The following is a 25,610-nucleotide window of genomic DNA, read 5'->3' as shown; positions in this document are numbered from 1 at the left end:
TTTCAGTCCAGGAGAGGTCCTCTGTGATGTGCACACCCAGGAACTTGGTGCTGCTCACTCTCTCCAAAGTCACACCATTGATGGTCAGAGGAACTTGCTGAGTGTGTGCTCTCCTGAAGTCAACAACAATCTCCTTTCGTCTTCTCCACGTTCAGAGAGAGATTGTTGTCACTGCACCACCCAGCCAGGCGGCTCACCTCACTCCTGTAGTTTGTCTCATCTTTGTTGCTAATGAGACCCACCAGAGTCGTGTCATCTGCAAACTTAATGAAGAGGTTGGAGCTGTGTGACGGTGTGCAGTCATGGGTCAACAGAGTGAAGAGGAGGGGGCTCAGCACACATCCTTGGGGGGCCCCAGTGTTCAGTGTGATGGTGCTAGATGTGTTGCTGCCGACCCGTACTACCTGAGGTCTTCTAGTCAGAAAGTCCAACAGCCAGTTGCACAGCGAAGTGTTGAGCCCCAGCTGACTCAGTTTGCAAATGAGCTGTTGAGGGATGATTGTGTTGAATGCTGAACTGAAGTCTATGAACAGCATTCTGACATAAGAGTCCTTTTTTTCCAGATGTGTGAGTGCTGAGTGGAGGGTAGCGGAGATGGCATCATCAGTCGACCGGTTGGACCGATATGCAACCTGGAAGGGGTCCAGGGATGGGGGGAGGGCAGACTTGATGTGGTGCATGAGTAGCCGTTCAAAACACTTCATGAGGATGGGAGTAAGTGCAACAGGACGGTAGTCATTGAAGCAGGATGGAGATGGCTTCTTCTGGACTGGGATGATAGTGGTAGTTTTAAAACATGTGGGAACAACAGCCTGACTCAGTGAGATGTTAAAAATGTCTGTGAAGACATCAGTGAGTTCTGCTGCACAGTCTTTCAGTACATGCCCAGGGATGTTGTCAGGACCCGGAGCTTTGCGTGCATTGGTCCTGCTGAAGGATCTCCTCACGCTGTCTGGGGTCAGAGTCATCACCTGGTCGCCGGGAGGAGGTGGAGTCTTCTGTGCAGTGGTGCTGTTTTGTTGCTCAAAGCGAGCGAAGAAGGTGTTCAGCTCATTCAGCAGAGAGGTGTTGTTGTCACAGGTCCATGGTGGGGGCTTATAGTCATTAATGGTCTGTATCCCCTGCCACAGGTTCCTAGTGTCTCTGCTGTCACTGAACTGATGAGCTATCCTCCTGGAGTGCTGTCTCTTAGCCTCTCTGATGCCACGGGACAGGTTGGCCCTAGCTGTTCTCAGGCCCACCTCATCTCCAGCTCTGAAGGCAGCATTGCGTGTCTTCAGGAGTCTGTAGACCTCCCCTGTCATCCACAGCTTCTGGTTGGCCTGGACAGTGATAGTTTTTGTGACCGTTACATCATCAATACACTTGTTGATGTAGGCAGTGACATTCTCTGAGTACTCCTGGAGGTCAGTGGTGTTATTGCATGTGGCAGCCTGCTTAAACATGTCCCAGTCAGTTGTGTTGAAGCAGTCTTGAAGAACCTCTGATGATCCTTCTGGCCACACTTTAATCTGTTTGTGAACTGGTTTGGCGACTTTAATGAGCGGTCTGTATGCAGGCATTAGTATGGAGTCAAAATAGGGCCATATATATCTGCAAAATAAAACAATGTTTTGCAAACAAAAAATATGTTTTGCAAAAATAAAATATGTTTTGCAAATAAAAATAGAGTATTGAGGAAAAAAAATGCTTTTTTGCAAGTAAAAAAAAAAATAATTGCAAAAGAAAAGTTTACCACAAGAGAAAAAATTAAGTTTAGCAAAGTAAAACTTCAGCAGCAATGACTTTGCAACAGATTCCCCTTTGCGCTGCTCCTTTAAATCCGCGTTTCAGTCATCCGTGCCTCTGCGGTGCAAGCTTTCCTTTGCGCTTCATTTTTTCTTTGCGCCTCGCTTTGTGTCACTGATTTGACGTGGGGGAGGGGTCAAGAGGTTGAGGTGTGTACAAGGGATGAAGGCGCGTCCTTCTCGTTACGTCATCAGCGCGAGCCCCAGACCGAGTGGATCGATCGAAATGGAGGAGCAGAGACATGCGGGTGATGGATCACAGGTATGTGTTATTGATCGCTTTCTTGTTATTATTATTATTAGACTCCTATATTATTAATAACAGATACTTCAGACCGGCCAGAGGGTGGTATTTAACGGGGTTTTGAAGTAAAATTATTTGAGGAACACATAGGCTATTATGTGTGGAGAGCTTTCACTGAACATCATAATCTCTTTTATTTGATTGAGGTGGGCCTGTAGAGGCTTTTTGCACCTCTTTTGTTGTCAGTTTGTGTTCCTACCTCGTCTCTAAGCCAGCCTTGGCTCCTTTACTAGTGGGTGGAATAACCATCCTCTCCACACAGAGTAATCGAAGCCCAGACCAGTTGTGGGAAATTGGACTCCTGCAAAACCCTATCACTCCTCCAGTCCCATCTGAGGTATTTTAAGAATTTGTGTCTTTTAATGTAATGTTTTCATGCAAGATATTGCCCCAATGTCCATAAACTATTACCAACTTTTAACAGATTGCACAAGACGGCGACTGGGACACAGACAGTATCTCTGACCAGCCGTGGACAGGAATTGTAGTTCCTCCAGTCGAATGCCCCTTACTGAAGAACTTAAGGCCCAAATTCACACTTTTTTTAACCCAACCTCACACTCTCAAAACTATGGAAGAGACCATTATTTAGTTTTAAATTTTGTGCTGCTTCATTCTTAATTGACACTAAATCAATCATTGAAATGACTTGTTACCAAATGATACATTTACAAGCAAATTAACATCCAAGTCAATAAAAAACAAATTTAAGGTGACATTGCATGCTTGTTTTATTTTCTGTATTGGCTATATTTAAAGCAGAAAATGGCTAGTATAACAACTTGTGTTCTCTTAACACATTCATTAAGATATACAATTTTACATTATGTAACACGTTGTGTTCTCTACACATACACAGTAAATTTCAAAACCATAAGAACATTTACCAATGTATAAAAGTTTTTATTTTCCTGAACATGTACAATTCCATACCTTTAGTATAATTTTAAATTCAGTTTAAACCGTTGTCAAATTGAATGGCTTGGATGGGGTTGATATTGTCTGAATTAAATCAATTACATTTTAACATTAATTTGTGGTTTTTTTTTACAATATTTATACTAAATCAACTCTGTCAGTTCATACATAACACAGCTTTCAATTTCTTGGAGAAAGTCTTGCAGAAAGTTGATTATAGCGGTTTCATAAGTCTCTTGTACTGATCCCTTCTCCGACATTTTCGGAAGAATGTTCTGCATGATGAAGTCTGCATCAGCCTGTGGGAAAAAAAGAAAAACAATCATCCATTTTCAGGTACATATGCACATGCAAAAAAGCTACTTTATTACCATTTTCTACTATTATTTTTTTTGTAAGGAACAAGTGTTTGACAATTATTCTTTAAATTGGCAAATAATAATTTTCCTATCTATAACATTCCTAAAATGAAATACAAGATATAGGCATATTTTTTTTTTCCAGTTACTGATACCTTATCATCATCATCCACCACATCAGGGAAAAAGAACTGGTGGCAAAGTCCTGAATGGTTTTCCAGGATTGTAGACTTCAAGACCTTTTCAGATTTGCTTCAACAAAGGGACCAAACGTAGAGTTGCATGAAGCAAAATTGATCTGGAAAAAGAACCAGAAAATTATTGCATAATATAGACAGTGTTGTGGCTAATCCATATATCTGGTAGGCAGCAAAATTAAAACCGTTTGCAAGGTTTCAAATGTAAAGAAGTTAGAAGACTTTTTCTGACCTTATTATGGCCTCTTTGTTCTCAGGTTTAACGGCCCCAATAAAACCACAGTTAATAATTTGATCATACCATGCAGAGTGATCAGTTTCTTCTTCCTCCACCTGAAAAAACATAAATATGTAAACTGTGCGTAGAAATAAAGGTTTTATGAATTTGAAGCAGGAGGCTGCTGCTGCTGACCCTGAGCTGACTGAATCTGACCAAGGCTTTGGGTCAGAAGACCTATTCAATTCTGTGCAGCTGTACAGACATCAGAATATTCTCTCTGTTAAATAGGTCATCACAACATCATATAGGATTATCTGGATCAGGTGTTTTAAACTCAGTTCCTGGAGGGCCACAGCTCTGCACAGTTTAGCTCAAACCCCAATCAAACACATCTGATTCAGCTAATCAAGATCTTCAGGATTACTAGAAACCTCCAAACAGGTGTGGGTTGGAGCTGGTTTGAGCTAAACTGTGCAGAGCTGTGGCCCTCCAGGAATTGAGTTTCACACAACTGATCTAGAATAAGTGCATTAACAATGTATCATAAACATCACAGCTTTTAAACATAGTCTATAGGGATGTGAACTACTGTATATAAATAAACTTGTTCGGAATCAAAAAGAGGTTTATTTCAAATTATGTTTACACATACAAGGCATTTGTTTTGTATTTGTTTTTTGTTTACAGTATATTTTGAGAGACACCTTTGGCATCGTTTATAGTCCATAATACAACTAGGGCGTGGAGAATAATAATAGTTATTTATTAATTATAAAACAACGTGAAAGGTGTGCATATTGAGAGAAATGTACAGCCGCCGACGCAACCCGCATTAATTGATCTCTAACTTACTTAACTTGAGCAAACGCGTTGATACACATAGTTACATATAGTTATCGGTCTATCTAGCGAACTTGAAGAAAGCGATCAATAACACATACCTGTGATCCATCACCCGCATGTCTCTGCTCCTCCATTTCGATCGATCCACTCGGTCTGGGGCTCGCGCTGATGACGTAACGAGAAGGACGCGGATTCATCCCTTGTACACACCTCAACCTCTTGACCCCTCCCCCACGTCAAATCAGTGACACAAAGCGAGGCGCAAAGAAAAAATGAAGCGCAAAGGAAAGCTTGCACCGCAGAGGCACGGATGACTGAAACGCGGATTTAAAGGAGCAGCGCAAAGGGGAATCTGTTGCAAAGTCATTGCTGCTGAAGTTTTACTTTGCTAAACTAAATTTTTTCTCTTGTGGTAAACTTTTCTTTTGCAATTATTTTTTTTTTTACTTGCAAAAAAGCATTTTTTTTCCTCAATACTCTATTTTTATTTGCAAAACATATTTTTTTTATTTGCAAAACATATTTTTTGTTTGCAAAACATTGTTTTATTTTGCAGATATATATGGCCCTATTTTGACTCGATACATTAGCATGACAGTGATGTGGTCTGAGGCTCCGAGGTGGGGGAGGGGGGGGCTTTGTAAGCTCCTCTCTGTGTGGTGTAAACAAAGTCCAAAATGTTATTACCTCGTGTTGGAAAGTTTATGTGCTGGTGGGCTGAATTAGTGCTTTAATTCAGCCCACGTGTAGTTCACACACACACAGAGAGAGAGAGAGAGAGATATTAGAGATTAATACAAAAAAAATCCTATACAAATTATAAAATGTACAAACACAAAGTAACACTATTATATAAAGGAGAGTGTTTTTATCTTCAGGGCTCCCGTCGAGGGGGCGGTGGCTGAGCGCGCCTGCGTCATGACGTCACTCGCTTCGCCGCTGAACTGGAGAGGCTCGAGCGCAGCAGGTTAAACCCGGCGGACTCGGAGAAGAGGACCGCGGCGCAGCGGATCTGTGATAGCTGTACGCGGCCAGGAGCAGCAGGTGAGCCCTCCTCAGTCCTCCGTTGCGGGTCCCGCTGTGCTCCCCGTCAGATGGAGCTTAATCGAGTCTCGCGCTAGCGGAAACTAACGGCCACGAGTGAACTTCCCCCGCTTTAGATATAAAGTCTGTGAGGCCAGAGTCACGTTAGTCAGATCTGTTCATTCCCGTAACGCGCTGTGATTGTGATTCAGACCTCGAGAAATGTCCTCGGAAAGCGAACTCGTTTGGGCGTGAAGCTCGACTGATTAGCAAACCTGTAAGGTCTTGTGATGATGAGGTTTATGCCACAGTAAAACTACTAAGGCTCGTCACAGAGGAAGTCTGAGCTGTCATCGTTACAGGTTCAGTTTCTGCTTTATATTAGCTGTGTTTAACCACCATGTCCTCACAGTTTAGGAGACACAGGAGTTTACATGCATTTGATTATTCTGATGTAAAACCTGAACATGAAGAAGAGAAGCTGAGTCGAGATGATCTCTGTGTGATGGACTGACTCCTGTTCCTCCACTGAGACTCCAGACTTGTCTTTCACTCATTCTAGATCATAGAGATGTTATTACACGCATGCTTCTGTGCATTTATTGAGAAGCCCGGATAGTGTTCATCTTGCTGCATTGTGATTTATAACTAATGTTTGCTGTATATAATAAAGCAGGTTGGTCCTCTTTATATCAAAGAAGGAAATCACATGTTAGTGTATACTGTAAAAGCATTGATGGGCATGCTTCCAGAATCAGATTACATCTCTAGTCTATATATATATAGTCTGAACACTAATCTCTTAATTTGACCCAAAATAAAGTCTTAAACATCTAAACAGTGGCACCAAGCAGGATAATTAATGATTTATTTCTTCTTATAATCTGAGCTCAGATATGGAAGTGTGATTGATAGGTAAGTTTACCCGATCACACGAGGTGTTGCTCATTATTGGCTGTTCTTTAAGTTCTTTCAGTAGATGTTGAGGAGAGTCTGTGTTTTTGTGCATTCAGTATTTCGTGTGCCTTCCTGAGTGTGAGTCTCTGTATACAGCACATCATAACCACGGTCAAGCCACATTTATTTATATCAGTATGTCCCTTTCGGTTTCATTTGAGCTGTTTGTGTCCAAGCAGAACACACTAAAGATCCCACACTTTACAAGAACCAACTCAGAACGCTTTCAGTGATTAAAACTAAAAAAAGTCAAGTTCAAATAAAAACTGCACGTATACTTTCAAATGGACGTGTAACAGGGTGTGAATTACATTTCCTTTGTTGTTTTTAGAAGCTGATTCAGTTTTTGTTGTGTTATTGTGTATATATATTATTTTAACTCTAATAAATAATTTATATCTAGTAATTATTCATGTCTTCATTTCTTTTGTTGGAAACCGGCAAGAGGGCCTTTACCTTGACGTGTTCAGTTAACGACAGGGTTATAAATGCTTCTGGTTTTTGTTGAGATGTGATGGAGAGTTTCAGTGACTGATATGTTACTGACAGACAGCTGGAATATACTTTCAGAAACAAAAAAATCCCTCACTAATCTTGACTGGCTTTAATAAGGATATATTATAAATGTTTTATTCATGCAATGAAGACTGCTGTGCTTTACTTTTACATGTTGATGACTTTATTCAGTTTGTCAGTGGTGTGTTACGGATCACAGAATGAATGTGTGACAATAAACTTGGATTATAGTGGCATGCCAAAGTTTGTGAACCCCTTGCAGAATCTGTGAATAATTTAACAAAATAAGAGAGATCATACAAAATGCATGTTAGTAAGATAGTGTACATAAAAGATGTTTACATTTAGACCAAAAAAAAAAAAAATGCTGAAGTTATTAACATAACCCCGTTCAAAAGTTTGGTTCTTAATACGGTGTGTGGTTTCCTGGACCATCCACAACTGTTTGTTTGTTTGTTTGTTTGTTTGGTAATAGTTGTTCATGAGTCTCTTGTTTGTTCTGAACAGTTAAACTGTGTATTTGAACTCTTTCCATCAGTGACTGTATGATTCTGGGATCCATCTTTACACACTGAGGGACTCAAACACAACTATTACACAAGATTCAGACACTGATGCTCCAGAAGGAGAAACCATGCACGAAGAGCTGGGGGGTGAAAACTTTTGAACAGAATGGTGATGTCCAAATTTTTATTATTTTGTTGAAATATATATATATATATATATATATTCGTTCCCATTTAGTACTGGCCTTCAGAAGCAACAGAAGACACTTGCATGTTTCCCGGAAGACAAATCAAGTACAATTTACCTCGATCTTTAATTTCCGGCTCTTAATGCATCGTGTTTCCTTCTTTCTCTTGTGGAGTAAATGTTAACATCTTTTATGTAAAATATCTTACAGGAACATTATGGAACAGTACGAAGTAAAACAACAACATGCATTTTGTACGATCTCCCTTATTTTGTTAAAATTATTCACATTTTCCCAAACTTCCCCATGCCGCTCTACATGATCACACATATGGCTTTATCCCTCACGACACCGAGCTGCTAGAAATGCACGAGCAATGACATCAGTGTACAACCGTGTGAAAGAAGCGCTGTGAATGCTTCTAGAGCAGACTTGTTGAAGCCGAAGTGAATACTAGAAAAGCCTGTTACAGAGGAGGTGTTTCCTTTGACTGAATCCATTCTGGACACAGTGTTTCAGAAAGAGTTGATTCTCATCACTGTGAATCATTGAGCCACTTGTTTTACAAGTTCTTTTTTAATAACTCCTCAACATTGCGTAACATTAGAGCCCAGTGTAGCGACCCAAAACTGATTCTGTCCAGCTCTGTGGTGCTGCAGAAACACGTTATTGCTTATGTGTGCAGTGTGAAACCGGTTCGACGCCTTCAGACGCACCAACTGACCACTGAACCGCGTGTTACATGATCTCACTGAAGACACGTCCCTGCTCTGTTAACACGCGGATGTATTTCTCTCTTCTTTCTCTCCACAGACATCGCTTCCTCCCTTTCTCCTTCACTTCTTTCTTTTATTAAATCTTTTTTTTTTCTCTGCACTGTTGCTCTGACCTCAACAGTCAATGTTTGTTGGAGAGGAAGCGTGCACATATAGACGGAGCGTTTGAGAGCAACAATGAGCACAGCCAAACCCTCGGGACTGAAAGCACCCAGCAAAATCAGCAGGCCATCCACTGCTGGGCTCACGAAGACCTCTCCTTCTGTCGGTGAGAGCACGCTTGATCATATACACACATCTACATACACTACCAGTCACACGCTGGTGGTTTTTTGAGCAGTAGATCAGCATATTATTCTGATTTCTGAAGATCATGTGACACTGAAGACTGGAGGAATGATGCTGAAAATACAGCGGAGCATCACAGAAACACATTACACTTTAACACAGATTCACACAGAAAACAGCTGTTTTAAATAGTAAAATATGTCACAGTATTACTGCTTTAGCTGTACTTTGGATCAGATAAATGCAGGTGTGGTTTGCAGAAAAGACTTCTTGGTGTTTTGTAGCAGTAGTAAGTGCATGTCTGGTTTCTGAACCGAGCTGTTTTCTTCTCTTCCTTCGGAGCAGGTTCTGTTAAACCAGCTCAAGCTGACAAACCCTCAGCCTCGGTCCCGGATGCAGGAGAGCAGTTCAAGCTGGGCGATCGAGTCTGGGTGAATGGCAACAAGCCGGGCGTCATTCACTTCTTAGGAGAGACCCAGTTTGCTCCGGGCCAGTGGGCTGGAGTCGTGCTTGACGAGCATATTGGGAAGAACGATGGCTCGGTGTCAGGTGTGCGCTACTTCCAGTGTGACGCGCTTCAGGGTATCTTCACACGGCCCTCCAAGCTGTCCCACACAGAAGGTGAGGCGGACGAGACAATGGCTTCTCCTCCGTCCTGTGCTGCTCCAGCGTCTGAGCTGCTGCGCTCCAGGAGTGAGTCTGTGTCCAGCCTGTCCGAGTCCGGCTCGCTCCGGAAGGGAGAGCGCGAGCTGAAGATCAACGATCGAGTGCTGGTGAGAGCGCAGCCATGCTCCAACACGTTTCACACGCTCTTATCTATATCCTCCTCAGCATGCATGTTGAGTCCTCGTCTCCTTCACAGGTGACGGGCTCGAAAACTGGCGTGGTGCGTTTCTTGGGTGAAACAGATTTTGCCAAGGGAGAGTGGTGTGGAGTTGAGCTGGACGAGCCCTTGGGGAAGAACGATGGTACTGTGGCTGGAACCAGGTACCTTTCATTTACACTCCGTGCAGGAGAGGTGCATTATCAGAATAAACCGAGGTTTCATGCATGCATTGGTGTGTCATCAGGTATTTCCATTGTCAGGCCAAGTATGGTCTGTTTGCTCCTGTGCACAAGGTGACCCGGATAGGTTTTCCCTCCACCAGCCTGGCCAAAGCAAAGAGCACTGCACCGAAGACAGCCAGCACACCATCAGGCCTGAAACACAGCCCCAGCGCCTCCTCCGTCAGCTCCATCAGCTCCCTGACCTCCTCTGCTGGTGGCAAGCCCAGCCGAACAGGACTGGTGAGTGCACTTACCTTTGCTTTCATAGCTCAAGCATGCTTAACAGTGCCAACATCAAAGTGCAATTGCAAAATCGTTTCCCATCAGCTCATTGATTGAGCCAGTTGAATCAAATAATGAAACCATTTTTGATATCAGTGGAGATTCAAGACAGGCTTCTTGGTAAACATTTGAAGGTAATATCTGTAGAGTGAAGGTCCTATGTGACAGATGCTGAATGAGTGTCTCTTAAGCTGGCGGAGACGTCTGCGCAGTATGCGAGGAAGATCTCCGGCACCACAGCCCTGCAGGAGGCGCTGAAGGAGAAGCAGCAGCACATCGAGCAGCTCCTGGCCGAGCGGGACCTGGAGAGAGGAGAGGTGGCCAAAGCCACCAGCCACGTGGGAGCGGTGGAGCAGGAGCTGAGCTTACTGAGAGAAGGCCAGGAGCAGGTCAGAGCCTCCTCTGTCTAACACCTGTCCACTGAAGAATTATTTTAGCTAACATGCGCTATGATAAATTGACATGAACTCTTGTTAAATAAGGGAACATTAGTTCATGAATATTGTCTCAAGTCATGGAAATGTATTGGTAAAAACATGTACGAACTAGAGATGCAACGATACAAACTAAAATCTATGCAAATTTCAATCATTTAAATCAATTGGAAGAAAAAGAAAAGGTGAACTCAAGATAGATTTGTACTTAAGACAGAAATGTTTTGGTTTCTAAATAGTCAAAAATGTGGGGAAAAAAGGAAAAGAAGAAGTAAAAGCTGGAGCCGGTTGCAGAAACTGTTGTTATGAAGAAGAAAGTGTGTGTTTTTACACAGAACAGTTATGAGCTCATGAAGAGGAAGAAACATCGTTTTAAAACCCTTCCTTCCCCTTCTTTCTTCTGCTTCACACTGTCTGTTTCAGATGGTTGTGAATTCAGTTTAAAGCATCATCAGTGGCGTAACTTTCCTTTAAAAAGTGACGGGGACGCCGCTACTCGTTTTGCTAGTTTTATATTTAATGACCTCATTTACTTGGGGATTGGGTTTAGTGTCAAAAGCGCATGGATGTACCAGGGACGGCGCCAGATGATTGTTAACAGAGAGCTGGGAAACTCAGGCTCCACTGGGCGCTCTTTGGAGACTAACTTTCTCAGTTCATCACACGAGCACAGTTTTTATTTTTATTTATTTATCTCTACAACATGCTATGTTGTGCTGATCTGAGATGCGTGTGTCTGCTCTGGATCGCTGCAGTATGTTCTGGAGGCCGGAGCTCAGATGGACCAGCTGCGAGAGCTTGTGGAGGCTGCAGACCGAGAGAAGATGGAGCTGCTCGGTCAGCTGGAGGAGGAGAAGAGGTGCAGTCATCATCACATACACACTGCATCACATCCATCTGACTGTTAGGATTCGAGTCTCATATAGACATCCTCAGAGCTAATGGATTGATAACTCATGTTCATATTGATGACCCATGGACAAAAAAATAAAAAATTTATTATTATTTGTTATGCATGTCTCTGTTTCTGATAACTTTATAAATTAACATGCAGTATGATAACGACACACATAACTGTATGGTTGCACCAGCAGACGATGGGGGGAAAAAAACAGATGAAATGCAGCTGATGTAGAAGTAAGATTGTAAAGTGTGAATAGAAACTGAAGCTGATCAGTGATTATTGTCCCGAACAGGAAGGTGGAGGACCTGCAGTTCCGGGTGGAGGAAGCCTGCATCACCAAAGGAGATCTGGAGGTATTTGAAGATCTTTGCTCTGAACATTCAGACCTAAAGCTGTGCTCACACTAGACCTGGATGCAGTCAAACCTGCTGTGACCTGTGAACTTCAGAGATGCGTGACCTTCAGCGGTTCTTAAAACCACTGATTGACCTCCAGTGCATTCAGCGTTAAACATATTATACGGCTTTGAGTTCATTATTCTGTATGAATTATCTGCACAAGAGCTGCACTAAGAGGCCATGGATTATCATCACGTTTCTTTCGTGTTTTCTCGTGATCTCGACATATCAAAAGTTGTTCTGTGCTCCAACAGCTGTCCGTGTAGCAGCCCACTCATAAAACTTAACAATACGTATAAAATAACATCAAAACTGATTATGTAAACGCTCAAATAGTTTCCAAATTATACATATATAATTTCTCTTCAGACGTCCGTTTCTTGTGGTATTGACATCGATTAGTATTAAGTACACAGTAATGACACACTCTAAGAAACTTTGGGTTAAATATGGACTGACCCAACTTTTGGGTGAAACTTTAAATGTAAAAATGTGACCCAACTGCTGGGTTTGTCCAAATATGACCCAAATGTGGGCAGAAACAAACCAGCGTTTTTAAAATGCACTAATTCGTGGAGATTCAGCGCGTTGTGTGTTCGACAAATCGGAACACATTATTTGCAAATTGACTGTTAAAATAATAAAGTTAGCACGATGTATTATCTGTAACACCAGCCACTGGATGCCTGTAGGCTATAGCTCTAGCTGCTGAGAAATTGTCCTTACACACAAATTAATTTGATCATGTTTGGATTTGAATATTATCAATGCCTACATTATGTATTTATCCGTTTTTTTGTTCAATTGTTTTATGTCAGTTGTTGCATCATTATTTCAGTCAAACCCGTTGTGACCTCAAACTACATATAAAGCCCGATCAGTGACACAGAAGTAATCCGAATACAGCTTCTCCTTCCTTTGCTGCTCATTGACGCGTGAACGTCCTCTTTAAATAACGCTCCGCTCTGTCCTCTCGGTGGACGACGCTGCTCCTGTTCAACACTGTTATTGATTCAGCATTTCAACACTTCTGTAAGGTTATATGATTATTGTGTATCTGTTATCATTCTGTATCATAAACGAACCCGCTTATTAACCCGAGGCTGACGTCACTGTATAGTGTCAGTTTGACCCTGTATCTGAAGTTCATGACTGTTTGGTGATAACTGGGGCTTCTGTTGTGTTTAGGTTGCGCTTTAAGGACGTAGTTGTAATGTGCATCTCTGCCCTTATTTATAATCTTTATCGTGAATCGTTAAATGTATAATAATAAGAAATGCGATTTTATATTAGTAAAAATGTGTATGATTTAAATCAGTGATGTTATACAGTGTTGTAATCTTTTGTGTTTTCTACATTTCTTTGTGGAAACACACAGACACAAACATTCACTCACAAACACACACTCTCTCTCACACACACACACTGACACACACAAACATTCACTCACAAACACACACTCTCTCTCACACACACACACTGACACACACAAACATTCACTCACAAACACACTCTCTCTCACACACACACACTGTCACACACATACACTCTCTCTCTCTCTCACACACACACACACACACACACTGTTCAATCTTGTGACACACATGATATTCAGCGTATCCTACATGACGAATAAAAATCACAAACCAACTGTAGAATGGTTCTCTGCATCATTCTGAAGTGAACGCTTTGATCATTTAACATGTTTATTACACAAAAAAAGGTTTGCATGCTGTCTCTGTTATTGATAAGTCTTTATTTATTGATTGTAGACGTATTACTGATGTGCGTTACTATAGCAACAGTACACTCACCAAACATTGTGAAAAATAAAAATAAGGAGTAAACAAGAAGCAACAATAATCATAATCCATGGCCTCTCAGGACTCCTGTAGTAATATGTCTGTGTTTCTTCTCTCTGGCCTCGTCCTGTTCTCAAATCAAGCGCTCTTGACTGTCTGCTCCCTTCATCACTGCACACTTGAGCTACTCATTCAGAAATAACTCTAGAAAACATTGTGAAGTTATAAACCACGCACGTCAGAAACCTAGACCAGGAATTCTAGCGGAGATGCTTTACACACTTCAACAGTCGTAGCAAAACAAGTGTATTATTACACAGAACATGGATTCTGAATGATCTCTGTCTCTGAAGTCGATCATCAAGCCGTACATGATGTGAAACCTGTCTGTTTTTAAACCGTGTGGGAGAATACGTTTCTGAAGATCCCTAACAAGTCACGCCTTCATGAAGATCTGAACTGCTGTACTTTAGTGCTTGGTCATCAGGAATAACTTGTAGTCGTCAGATTTTCTCTTTTCGCTCGAGTCTTTGTTTCTGTTCCTAACACTATAATGCTGCGTGTCTGCGGTGTCTGGTGTTTATTCGTTCGTGTGGCTTTCTTCAGCATGATGCTCTGCTGCTCTGCTTCCTCACACTTTCCTCCGCTGTGGCACTGATCATCACAACATCTTCCTCCTCGTCTCTGCATCAGGCGTGTGATGGTGGCACTGGTTGTGTTTCTACTAACAGACGCAGACGCAGCTGGAGCATGCCCTTGTGAAGGAGCTCGAACAGAGTCTTCTCTTTGAAAAGACCAAAGCTGACAATCTGCAGAGGCAGTTAGAGGACTCCCGGGTAATGGATCTTCCTCTGGGCTACGGGAACACCTCCCACAGCGCTCCAGCTAACATCTGTTTCTGTGTCAGGGATCTTGCTCCAGTTCATAGCTAACACTAGGAATGATTACTAACATGCACTAAACATCTAACTGCTGTCATATCATTGAGGTGTCTTGTTATACGTGTAGGTATATAGAAGAACACTGATTGGTTTTATATGGGGTTCCCACAGCTGTAGAGAACCTGAAAACATCAGGAGATTGTAAGTTAGATGATCAGTTTCGGGGTTGGTGGTTGTTCCCCACTTGTGAAGTCACCATTGTTCCCAACTATGTCCCAGATTTATCATTTACTTTTACAAAACATCCCAACTTTTCTAGAACTGGGGTTGTAGCTTAGGTGGTATTACTCCAATAATTTGAGAAGAACTACATTATCCCCTTCTTAACCTGCAAAGATGGTCACATCCGCACCATCACCAAGTCCTCACTCCTCCACACCGCACTCATCGCTCACTAAAACACCAGTTTTGACTCTTAGGTGGCCACGGTCTCGGAGAAGTCCCGTATCCTGGAGTTGGAGCGGGATCTTGCCTCGCGGGACAAGGAGGTAGCAGCTCTCCGGAAGTCTCTGGAAGCGGTGTCAGGACAGGGCGGTGTTCCTGCTCTCCAGGAGGAGCTGTGCTCCCTCCACACGCAGCTGGATGCTCAGGGCCACCGTCACCAGGAAGAGCTGGACTCACTGCACAAGATGCTCGCGGCTCGAGAAGAGGAACACCGTCAATCTCTGTCACAGCTCCAGTCATCCTCCGGACGCTTGTCGAAGGATAACGAGCAGCTTTTGAGTCAGCTGGCCAAATCTAAGGAGGAGAATTCAAATATCGTTGAGGAGTGGCGTGCTAAACTAGCGTCAGTCGAGGCCTCGCACCAGCAAGCCTTGGAGCAGCTCAGAGCCTCAGACACGTGTGAGCTGCGTAAAGCTCTGGCTAACAAGCATGCTTCTCAAGCCACGGGCTGCACAGGGGAAGCCAACGATCACCAGACACAGCTCCAGAACGAACGGCTGGTAGAGACACTGCGCACCAGTCTGGAGAAGACCGAGGAGCAGCACCTGGTGGAGATGGAGGAGGTGTTGGGGAAGCTTCACAGCGCTGAGCTCCGGGTCCGAGAGCTGGAGGACACGGGACTTAAGATCGGCCAGCAGCTGCGAGAGAAGACACAAGAAGCTCTGGAGCAAGAAACCGCTCTCCAGACGCTGCAGTCACAGCACAGAGACATGCAGAGGTTACTGAGCCAAATACAGCAGGACAAGAGCCAAGCCAGATCTCAGGAAGAAAAGGTAGGTCTTCATGTCCTGTTTTACCACAACTGAAGCACCATCTTATACACCGCGTGCAGGTCAGGGGTCGATATCAGAGAACAAACCCCTGAAGAGGTCTCTTTTTAATTTTAGATATTCAAAGATGACTTGAACCATAATGAGCGATGGATAATGCTTAGATCAATAATAATAAATATAGTGGACTTTAAACATTAAGGAGGATTAATAGTATTCACATGATGTCTAGATATAATTTATTTATAAACATCTATATTAGGTGTGTTTTTTTAGAAAAGAAACATTGATGCCTCAAGCACAACCGAGTAGTAAACTAAGTAGTGAACTTTATGCAACATACTTGCTTTCCCATACTTGTGATGAGTAGCACTTAACAATGAAAGAGACGCTGTAACCTCCTGAGACCTGATATTGTAGTCATTGCTCTTCATCTCACAGTTTTATGTCCTGTTCTGAGCACATTCAGACTCTTAGATCAGAAACACTCCCTCTCCTTGCTCTTTAAATATCTCTGATATTGACATGATCCGATTTAGCGCTCTTATAGAAATATGGTATTATTTTGTAATTATTATTTTTAAAACACAGATGTATCACAAATTAACGTTTAAGGAGAATCGTATGGTGTTTCAAATCAAAATATGACTTTCTATTAGAAAACAGGACATTATATTCATGCGTGTGCACTGGAGAGGACAGCAACAAAAACAACAAATGAATTGGGAAAGAAATTATATTTCAGTATTCCTATGAAATATTAGATATTATTATGAAAATCCTGCCAATTGTTACTCCCATTATTACACTTGTAACAATGTAATGACATAAAAATAACAAAAATTTTGATCTTTTTCTCAGTGAAATGTTAAAATTTTTTACGTTTTAATTTAGTATATGTAGGAGTCAAACTCAACTAACGCAACAACAAATGCAAGGAATTAAGCCTGTGATTAATCTTCAAATGAATTCACATTCTTCATTTCCCCGAAACAGAATCTTGAGAAGACGTCTAATGATCAAGTCAAATCTGCTCGGACTAATCAAGGTATGTGCACGCACGATTACTCCGAGTCACGTCTTGACTTGATTTGTCAGATTTGATAGAGCTGTGCATGGGCTGTCTGTCTCAGAGTTACTGGAGGAGCTCAGGAACAGAGAGGATCAGGTCACATCCCTCTGTGCTGAACTACAGGAGATGAAGAGCCACTGCGCCGGTCAGTAACCAGCCCATCCAGCAGACAACAACCTGACTCACGTGTGCTGTTTCTGACTGGTGTCTTCCTCCTTCAGCTTTACAGACAAATCTGAACACAAACCAAGAAAGGATACTGCTGCTGACCGAAGACAAAACTAAACTTGAGGAGGACATGGTGGACATGAAATCAGCGGGAGACAGCTCTGCTCTAATAACACAGCTGAACGAGGAGCTCAAGCAGAAAGAGAGGTGTGCGCTCATACGTGTGATGAAAACAGAGCGGGGGCTGTTTGGGGGGCCTGACACTGACTGTGTTTCAACATGTGTTTGTGGACTGAATCGATCTGGTTTCAGGAGACTAGAGGAGCTTCAGAAGCAGCTTGAGGAGGACAGACGCTCTCGAGCTCAAGTCCAGGCTGAGAATGAAGCTGAAAGCCTGGAGCACTCACCAGAAGTGCAGGAACTACAGCGTGAGCTTGATGGAGTGCAGCAGGAGCTCGCTGTGTCTCGGGACGAAGGCCTGGAGCTGAAGACACGGATCCAGCAGCTGGAGACCTCCAGAGAAACAGCTGGGGTGAGACTGAAGGATGCAGTGGCCAGATCATTGAGCTGAACTCCTCTTTATATTTTCTGAATGCTCAAATTGAATGAAACGGGTGGATATTGTGTCTTATGTAAATATTTGATGCTTTATATACAATGCTGTGATGATTCATGTGTTCAGCCCTAAATTAGCTTCCCTCTCAATGCAGCTCAGAAAGGAGTGTGACGATCTCCACGAGCAGCTGAAGGAGATGAAGAACAGGTAATGAATGCTCTCTCTTTTTTTTGAGCATGTTGAGTCAGTGATTCATAGACCCTTACTTGCATAATGAACAGTTTCTTACGAATCAGCCGTTTTGAACAGATCTACTGAATAAATGACTCATGACTCGGTCAGTAAGACTGCGGCTTGCTGCCACCTACTGGTCATTTTAGTCTTTTTTTTTTTTTTTAAGTATGATATGTGATTAAAGCAGCGTGAAGATTCTGCTAAGCGTTTCTTTTTGTTTGGTGGATGAAGAAGAGTCACACGGAGAGCCTGAGGACAGGTAAATGATGACTAAAGTGCGCTCTTCTGCAGGGAAAGTGAATGTGAGGAGCAGAACGCCGCTCTCCAGCAGTCTCTCCACACACAGACTGCCCTGATCTCAGAGAAGCACACAGAAATAGAGTCTCTGAGGAACCAGGTAACGTCTTCAACAGCTAAAAACACTGAGGAGGGTTATGAGATTTGCTGTACAGTGTTTGAAGTGTCATGAAACGTTTCACAAGGGAAAATAAATGCTGTCAGTTATCATCCAAACGATATTTTGTGTGAAACAGCCTGATGTATGTGTGTGTATCTGTGTTAGCTGGATGCTCTGAAGCAGCAGAACTGGGAGTATGAGGAGATGCTGAGATCTGAGCAGCAGAAGATCAGCCGCCTCACTGAAGACATGTGAGGACACACACTTACGTGACACTGAGTTCAGTTTCACCAGTGTTTACATGAAGCCCAATACTGCTCATCTTTGTGTTGTTGTGACATCGGAGTCGTTCCATATTCATGATGAGTTTTCTCTCAGTTCAAAGTCTTCTGCTGAATTATTCTTTCTCTGTAATACAGTCATGTGTAATACTAGCGGAGGAGAAGGGAATTATACAGGTCCTTCTCAAAAATTAGCATATTGTGATAAAAGTTCATTATTTTCCATAATGTAATGATAAAAATTAAACTTTAATATATTTTAGATTCATTGCACACCAACTGCAATATTTCAGGTCTTTTATTGTTTAATACTGATGATTTTGGCATACAGCTCATGAAAACCCAAAATTCCTATCTCAAAAAATTTGCATATCATGAAACGGTTCTCTAAACGAGCTATTAACCTAATCATCTGAATCAACTAATTAACTCTAAATACCTGCAAAAGATTCCTGAGGCTTTTACAAACTCCCAGCCTGGTTCATTACTCAAAACCGCAATCATGGGTAAGACTGCCATGGTTCAGCAAGTAACCAATGTCTCAAATTATAATGTAAAACTCAAACGATATAGTTCATGCACACACACAAAAATGAATTCCCCCATCATTTACTCCTCATATAGTTGTTTTCATGGTGAACTAACCTATTATTAACTTGTGTTTGTGTGTGTTCATGTATATGTGAGTGTGTGCGTGAGTGTGTGTGCGAGTGGGTGTGTGTGTCTGTGTATGTGTGTGTGTGTATATGTGATTGAGTGAGTGAGTGTGTGTGTGTGTGTGTGTGTGTGTGTGTGTGTGTGTGTGTGTGTGTGTGTGTGTGTGTGTACACGTGTATGTGTGGATATGTGAGTGAGTGAGTGAGTGAGTGGGTGGGTGGGTGTGTGTATATATATGTATATGTGAGTGTGTTTGTGTATGTGATTGTGTGTGTGTGTCTATATAATGGCCACATAGTCTACTAGAGTAGATCGCTGTCACTGTATCTGTAGTACAGCATGATTTTTGTTTAGATAAAGACTAATAATTAATAGATGGCAATCATAACTGAGTGAGACCCTTCATTCAATTACATGCTGTTTAGCACAGGTGAGAGAATTGTTGAGAATTGCTGCTTTAATTCCTAACTGTTTCAAGAAGAAGTTAAGTATGAGTCCTGTGTGATTTCACCTGAGTGTAGTTTGAGGAACGGCTGGCTGTGTTTCAGAGAGGAGCTGAAGGAAGCGGTCACAGAGAAAGCCCAGGCGGTGGAGGCTCTGAAACATGAGAGGAAGACGCTAACCCTGGAGCTAGACTCCAGACACAAAGATGTACGTTAACCGTCTGATTTAACAGATGATATACTGTATTAGTTAGCATCTGGAAGTTTGTCTGACTGAAGGATGCAGTGTCCAGATCATTGAGCTGAACTCCTCTTTATATTTTCTGAATGCTCAAATTGAATGAAACGGATCGATGTTGTAAATATTTAATGCTTTATATACAATGCTGTGATGATTCATGTGTTCAGCCCTAAATTAGCTTCCCTCTCAATGCAGCTCAGAAAGGAGTGTGACGATCTCCACGAGCAGCTGAAGGAGATGAAGAACAGGTAATGAAAGACAGAGATTGTTTCCAGTATAGTTGTGCTGAACCCCAGACGAACGACAGCTGAAGCACACATCTTACAGTCTGTGTTCTGCGCAGAGAAAACACTTTCACGAGAGAATCAGAGACGGAGAAGGACGCTCTCCAGCAGTCTGTCCGAACACAGAGTGCCCTGATCTCAGAGAAGCACACAGAAATAGAGTCTCTGAGGAACCAGGTAACATGGAGGAGGATATAATGATGTTGAATGATATTGGGGTAGAACAATGTCACACATTACGGCATGGTTATCCCAGTTTGAGAGCACATGTAATCATCCAATTAAATTCATTCACATTTGATGAAGAGCACAGTAAAATAGACTCAAGTCTATATCTTTGAACTTTCTCCAACTAGTGTTGTCTCTTTGAAACGGTCTTGTACTTTCTCAAAGCAGTTTCATCAAACCCTAGCTTACAAAATGAGAAGAGATTATAGATTCAAACTGGATTTGTAGTACAAACACAATATTTGGGAAAATACAGAAAATGTAAATTAAATCACCTTTTTGTTTACATGAGCTTCTGGTGCTTGGACTTCCTCCGCTCCTCACTATTAAACTAGAATTACTTACGGTTCTTAATTTGTCCGTTTCTGATCAGAGACTCGAACTATGGAAGCATATGGGTAGCAATATTCAATTTGGGATGTAATATGCAAAATGACAATGTAATATGTAAAATGGCAATGCATTTCTGTATTTACATTTCCATTTTCCAATACATTTGTGCAACGTTTGGTGCAAAATGAAAATGAAAATTAAATTACATAATTTTCATTTGCCATTTCCTACACCAGTTTTAATATGTAAAATGAATATTAATTTTAACGCTTTATAAGTTGCAAAATTAAAATGCAAATGTATTACAGAAATGATTATATATGTCTAACATGTTCAAGCAAAAACTGTGGCAAAATGATCATTTAAATGCTATTTTTCTTAAATGCATTAACACTCAGTCAAGACACTTACGATTGCATTTTCATTCGGTGTCCCGCGATGAATGTAGCAAAATTCAAAGTGCACATTGAAAATGCATTCGGAGCCGATCACGTGTCCCCGCCCTCGCGCCACGTCAATCATTGTGTGAACAAGGCGGGGCTTACAGAAGGTCAGAGACTCAAGTCTCAAGAAGAGGATTCAATCAAGTGAGACAACATGGACAAGACAGTTGGTCCGTGTACGTTTTGATGATTTCGGTTTATGGCTTCAATATTTCATTCGCACTTGTGGGCGGAGTTGAAACGCTGCTTTCATCTGATTGGTCGAATCGCTCCGCCTTCAGCTCGGTCTTTTTATTCTTTCAGGCAGAATAAGAGTCAGTGCGAGTGAAGCACTGTAATGTCTGAAACAACCCCTCACTGTTAATTAGCGTAATATTTGAATCAGATGTAGCTGGGCACATAATTTGTGGGAGGGGGCGGAGACGTGCATTTTCAATGTGCACATTGAATTTTGCTACATTCATTGCGGGACACCGAATGAAAATGCAATCGTAAGTGTCTTGACTGTGAGTGTTAATGCATTTAAGAAAAAAAGCATTTAAATGATCATTTTGCCACAGTTTTTACTTGAACATGTTAGACATATATAATCATTTCTGTAATACATTTTCATTTTAATTTTGCAACTTATAAAGCGTTAAAATTAATATTCATTTTACATATTAAAACTGGTGTAGGAAATGGCAAATGAAAATTATGTAATTTAATTTTCATTTTCATTTTGCACCAAACGTTGCACAAATGTATTGTAAAATGTAAATGTAAATACAGAAATGCATTGCCATTTTACATATTACATTGTCATTTTGCATATTACATCCCAAATTGAATAATGCTACCCATATGCTTCCATATCGAACTGTGGAGCTTTTCCACCGCAGTCTTTTTTACACAAGACTACTATTAAGTTTCAGGAAAAAAATGTTTTAAATAAATTGAGATTTATACTAAGAGTATGTGATGGACTCATTGAGTTGCTGGATTTTTTTAAAGGGGTCATGAACAGAAATCAAAATAGAAGACGTTTAGCTCCGCCCACAATTTCTAACGCAGTGCCTGTTTAGCTCCGCCCACCAATTCTTCAGTGCTTGTTTGTTTGTCATTTTACAGCAGATTCATTCACAAATGAGGCACAATTCAACACAGGATTTTCAGAAAGATTGAAATTAAAAGACAATGCCGTGCAAGTATTCATATTTAAAATATATAAAGAAAACTGCTTATTCTAAATTATGATGTATTTTGATGTAAAAGTCTTGATAACATCATAGGTGGACCTCAAAGAACAGAACAAAGTAATAAAAGCAGTTCATGATCCCTTTAAAAGCTGAAAATAAGAATGCAAAATAAGGATGTTGTATTTGTTTATTTTTTGGGATAAATCTTGAATTCTGTTCCCTGGTAATGCAGTGTGACAGCCTCAATAGTCAACTGAAGAAGATAAAAATGAGGTGAGCAACTACAGGAAATTGAATTCAATTCTAACCGTACCATGTGCAGAAGTCTGTGTTGTTTTAATGTGACCCTGCATGAATGAATGGAGGAGGCACACGTCACACTGTCTGTCTTCTGCACAGGGAGAGCACTTTAACAAAAGAAACAGAGAAGGAGAAGGAAGCTCTCCAGCAGTCTGTCCGAACACAGAGGGCCTTGATTCTAGAGAAGGACACAGAAATAGAGTCTCTGAGGAACCAGGTAACGTCTGTGTGGATCAGAGCGAGTGTGTGTGTGTGTGTGTGTGTGTGTGTGTGCACGTCTCAGTGTTGTTGGTGGTTCTTGTAAGCAGATAGCAGGTGAGATGCTGAAGGTGCACAGGAGTGAGAGCTCTCTGCTTCAGGAGAGGAGTTCAGCTGAGGATCAGATCAGCGGCGCAGGACAGGACGCCTCAGGTGACTCTCAGAATATATAAACACCGTTATACGTTTATTTGTGTGTTTATTTGTATACATGAGCGGTTTGCATGAGTGTTTTGTGTTCCAACCAGATGATTCTGCTGTAAAAACATGGAAGGAGGCAAAGGAGACTGCAGAGCGACAGGTACATGCAGAGAACCGTTCTCTCTTTATGTGTGTATTCATCTATGACCTACAACATCAGCCAGTTACAGACGCAGTGTAAACCTGCTTCTGTTTAATAAAACAGACTTTGAGCCATTGTTCTTTCTTTTGAGTGTGTATAGGTATTTGATTAGCTATGTAATGGGTCTGTGGGATTATACATCATGAATCACCCATCTGACACACTTCTGCTGATTCACGTCTGTCTTCGGCGCAGGTTGAGTTCCTGAACTCTGTGATCGTGGATCTGCAGCGGAAGAACGAGGAGCTCCGATCTAAACTGGAGAAGATGGCAGAAGCAGCGCTCGATGGGAACGCACTAATGTATGTTCATCTTAACTAGTAGCTGTAACGGCTTTATTATTTGACTTTGGGTACGCACACGTGTTATAGACTTGGTGATGACTATAAAAATGTCCTTCTGTGTATGAAATGTATGTTTTTGTGTTGTGCTGCAGTGCGTCCGAGCCGGTGCTGAAGAAGAAGCCCGCTCCGCGTCTCTTCTGTGACATCTGTGACTGCTTTGACCTGCACGAGTCCGAGGACTGTCCCACGCAGCAGCAGACGCCGGACGCTCCACACTCCCGCCACGGACACGCCAGCCTTCAGCGGCCCTACTGTGACATCTGTGAGGCCTTCGGACACTGGACAGACTCCTGCAATGATGACCAGACCTTCTAGAGTCCCTGAATCACCACACCGGGCACTGAACACTGTTGTGAGTCTGCGTGTTTATCACTGTATGAGCCGAAACCTTTCAGTCTCTTTAAACAGGCTCCTGTAGATTACTCCGTCAGAAGGGAAGAGGGTTTTATAAAGGTTCATTCTTTAAAGGGTGCTTAAATGTCTTTGTTTCAGGTTTCTGGTCTTGAGTGCTGACCTCTAGTGGAAGGGAGACTCGATTTCTCAGCCTTTCACATGTCAGCGAGAGAAGGATTAATAGAAAGAGTTAATTATTCTAGATTTGTGAAAATGTAGTCATTTCTAAACAAAGTAAATAAAATAAAAGTATGTTTCAGTTATTTAGTATCTTTCAGAATGACTATTGGTAAGATGTTCACAACTTTTGTTCAAAAATCCATCTTGCTGTTTTTATTACTGTATTATTATTATTAAGTTGTAGAGATCTGATAAGTATGTTTTTATTAAAGTCGGCACATGTTTCGCAGGTGGTTTGTGAGATGGTTATTTTTATAAAGATCAAAGGTTTTATGGAAATAAACATATATATATAAATATATATATTTTTTAAACCTTGTGTACGGCCCTAAAGATCCTCCTGACCTGTCTGCAGAATGTACTGTATTTGGCTCTTGTTCAAGCCAGACATTGTTTTTGAAAATGAAACGGTGTGCTGAATGAAGCAGTGAGTTACAATAAACACTGTTTTCTAATAAATGTCATATTGTGTGATGTTTCTCGACCTGTATTCTCCAGTGTACACTCAAGAGTGTGTGAACCCTTCTTCATTTCCCAGATATGTGTTCCTCTCAGCTCCTCTTACACTGGATATCATTAACATCATTAATACAGTACAGCTGGTTTAATAGATACTAAAGCAGCTGCTGATATGATGACTGAATCATGTACTAATGTAAGGATTACCAGTTTCTCATGACTGGTATTATTGCAGAGCATAAGTCTACATCTGTACTTTGTCTTCAGTAAATATCTGTTACTGCTGATGGAGTAATATCTGACCAGCTGTCACTCAAGTAATGGAGCTGTGTACTTTGTTCACCTCTGTATATTACAGCTAAAAAACCAAGGGGCAAGGAACTCAATCGGAAGTTGAAGTCGGGTGGGGGCTGCAATCTTTTAGCAGAACTTCACTTGCGTTAGCATTCCCATTGACTCCCATTCATTTTGGCGTCACTTTGACAGCGAATAACTTTACATCTGAGGCGTTTAAAGACTCTGTTTGTCCATTATTTATTTCTAAAGATACACGACAATGTATAAAGGGCTCCATTACCTTCTATGTTACATTATGGCCCCATATAAACAGTTTTTGTAAAAAATAGGCTAACGATTGCGTCATAACCACTCGGCTCTCTGTCGCATTACCGTACAGACAGGAGGAGAAGCTCGCAGGCAATTAACTTAATATGACGTACTGGCGTTACATTTTAAAATACTATACAAAATAATTAATCAGAATACTTACTCCTGCTCACTCACAACAAAGAACTCCCCGCTCAAGCTCGCCGTCTCTGCAAGATTAACGATGGCAGTTTGCACGCACAGCTACTAGAAGATTTACACCTGTCAGACAGGTTGCTGACGTCGTCAAGCCTCGTTTGAGTCTGCGC

The 25,610-nt window shown here is 41.7% G+C and overlaps 1 protein-coding gene and 1 long non-coding RNA gene across 7 annotated transcripts; one reads left to right on the top strand and one right to left on the bottom strand.

Annotated features, from left to right (window-relative positions):
* Window positions 1-2,797: 2,797 nt before the first annotated feature.
* LOC113086340 (uncharacterized) lies at window positions 2,798-4,999 on the bottom strand. Its single transcript, XR_003284762.1, has 4 exons — window positions 4,727-4,999; window positions 3,798-3,898; window positions 3,524-3,666; window positions 2,798-3,308 (listed from the first exon to the last, which is right to left on the bottom strand). It is a non-coding gene; the product is annotated as an uncharacterized LOC113086340 (long non-coding RNA).
* Window positions 5,000-5,459: 460 nt separating this feature from the next.
* LOC113085779 (CAP-Gly domain-containing linker protein 1) lies at window positions 5,460-24,701 on the top strand. 6 transcript variants are annotated; one of them, XM_026255266.1, is made up of 27 exons: window positions 5,462-5,672; window positions 8,632-8,862; window positions 9,228-9,655; window positions 9,745-9,869; window positions 9,953-10,169; window positions 10,403-10,600; window positions 11,401-11,504; window positions 11,842-11,902; window positions 14,481-14,585; window positions 15,110-15,907; window positions 16,901-16,952; window positions 17,038-17,121; window positions 17,198-17,351; window positions 17,457-17,676; window positions 17,855-17,907; window positions 18,226-18,331; window positions 18,497-18,582; window positions 19,818-19,920; window positions 20,149-20,201; window positions 20,297-20,414; window positions 22,652-22,692; window positions 22,819-22,936; window positions 23,028-23,130; window positions 23,226-23,278; window positions 23,516-23,622; window positions 23,757-24,016; window positions 24,157-24,701. In XM_026255266.1, the coding sequence occupies exons 2-26, from the start codon at window positions 8,772-8,774 to the stop codon at window positions 23,977-23,979; spliced, it is 3,801 nt and encodes a 1,266-aa protein (XP_026111051.1). In that variant the 5' UTR covers window positions 5,462-5,672; window positions 8,632-8,771; the 3' UTR covers window positions 23,980-24,016; window positions 24,157-24,701. The 6 variants fall into 6 exon arrangements, with proteins under 6 accessions (XP_026111056.1, XP_026111057.1, XP_026111051.1 ...); XM_026255267.1 differs by having other exon boundaries at window positions 8,716-8,862; window positions 23,757-24,701; XM_026255265.1 differs by having other exon boundaries at window positions 5,463-5,672; window positions 23,757-24,701.
* The last annotated feature ends 909 nt before the right edge of the window (window positions 24,702-25,610 follow it).

Source organism: Carassius auratus, chromosome 5 (assembly GCF_003368295.1).
Source record: "Carassius auratus strain Wakin chromosome 5, ASM336829v1, whole genome shotgun sequence".
NCBI lineage: Eukaryota > Metazoa > Chordata > Actinopteri > Cypriniformes > Cyprinidae > Carassius > Carassius auratus.
Note: the sequence above shows the minus strand (reverse complement) of the source record. Positions and strands in the feature narration are given on the sequence as shown.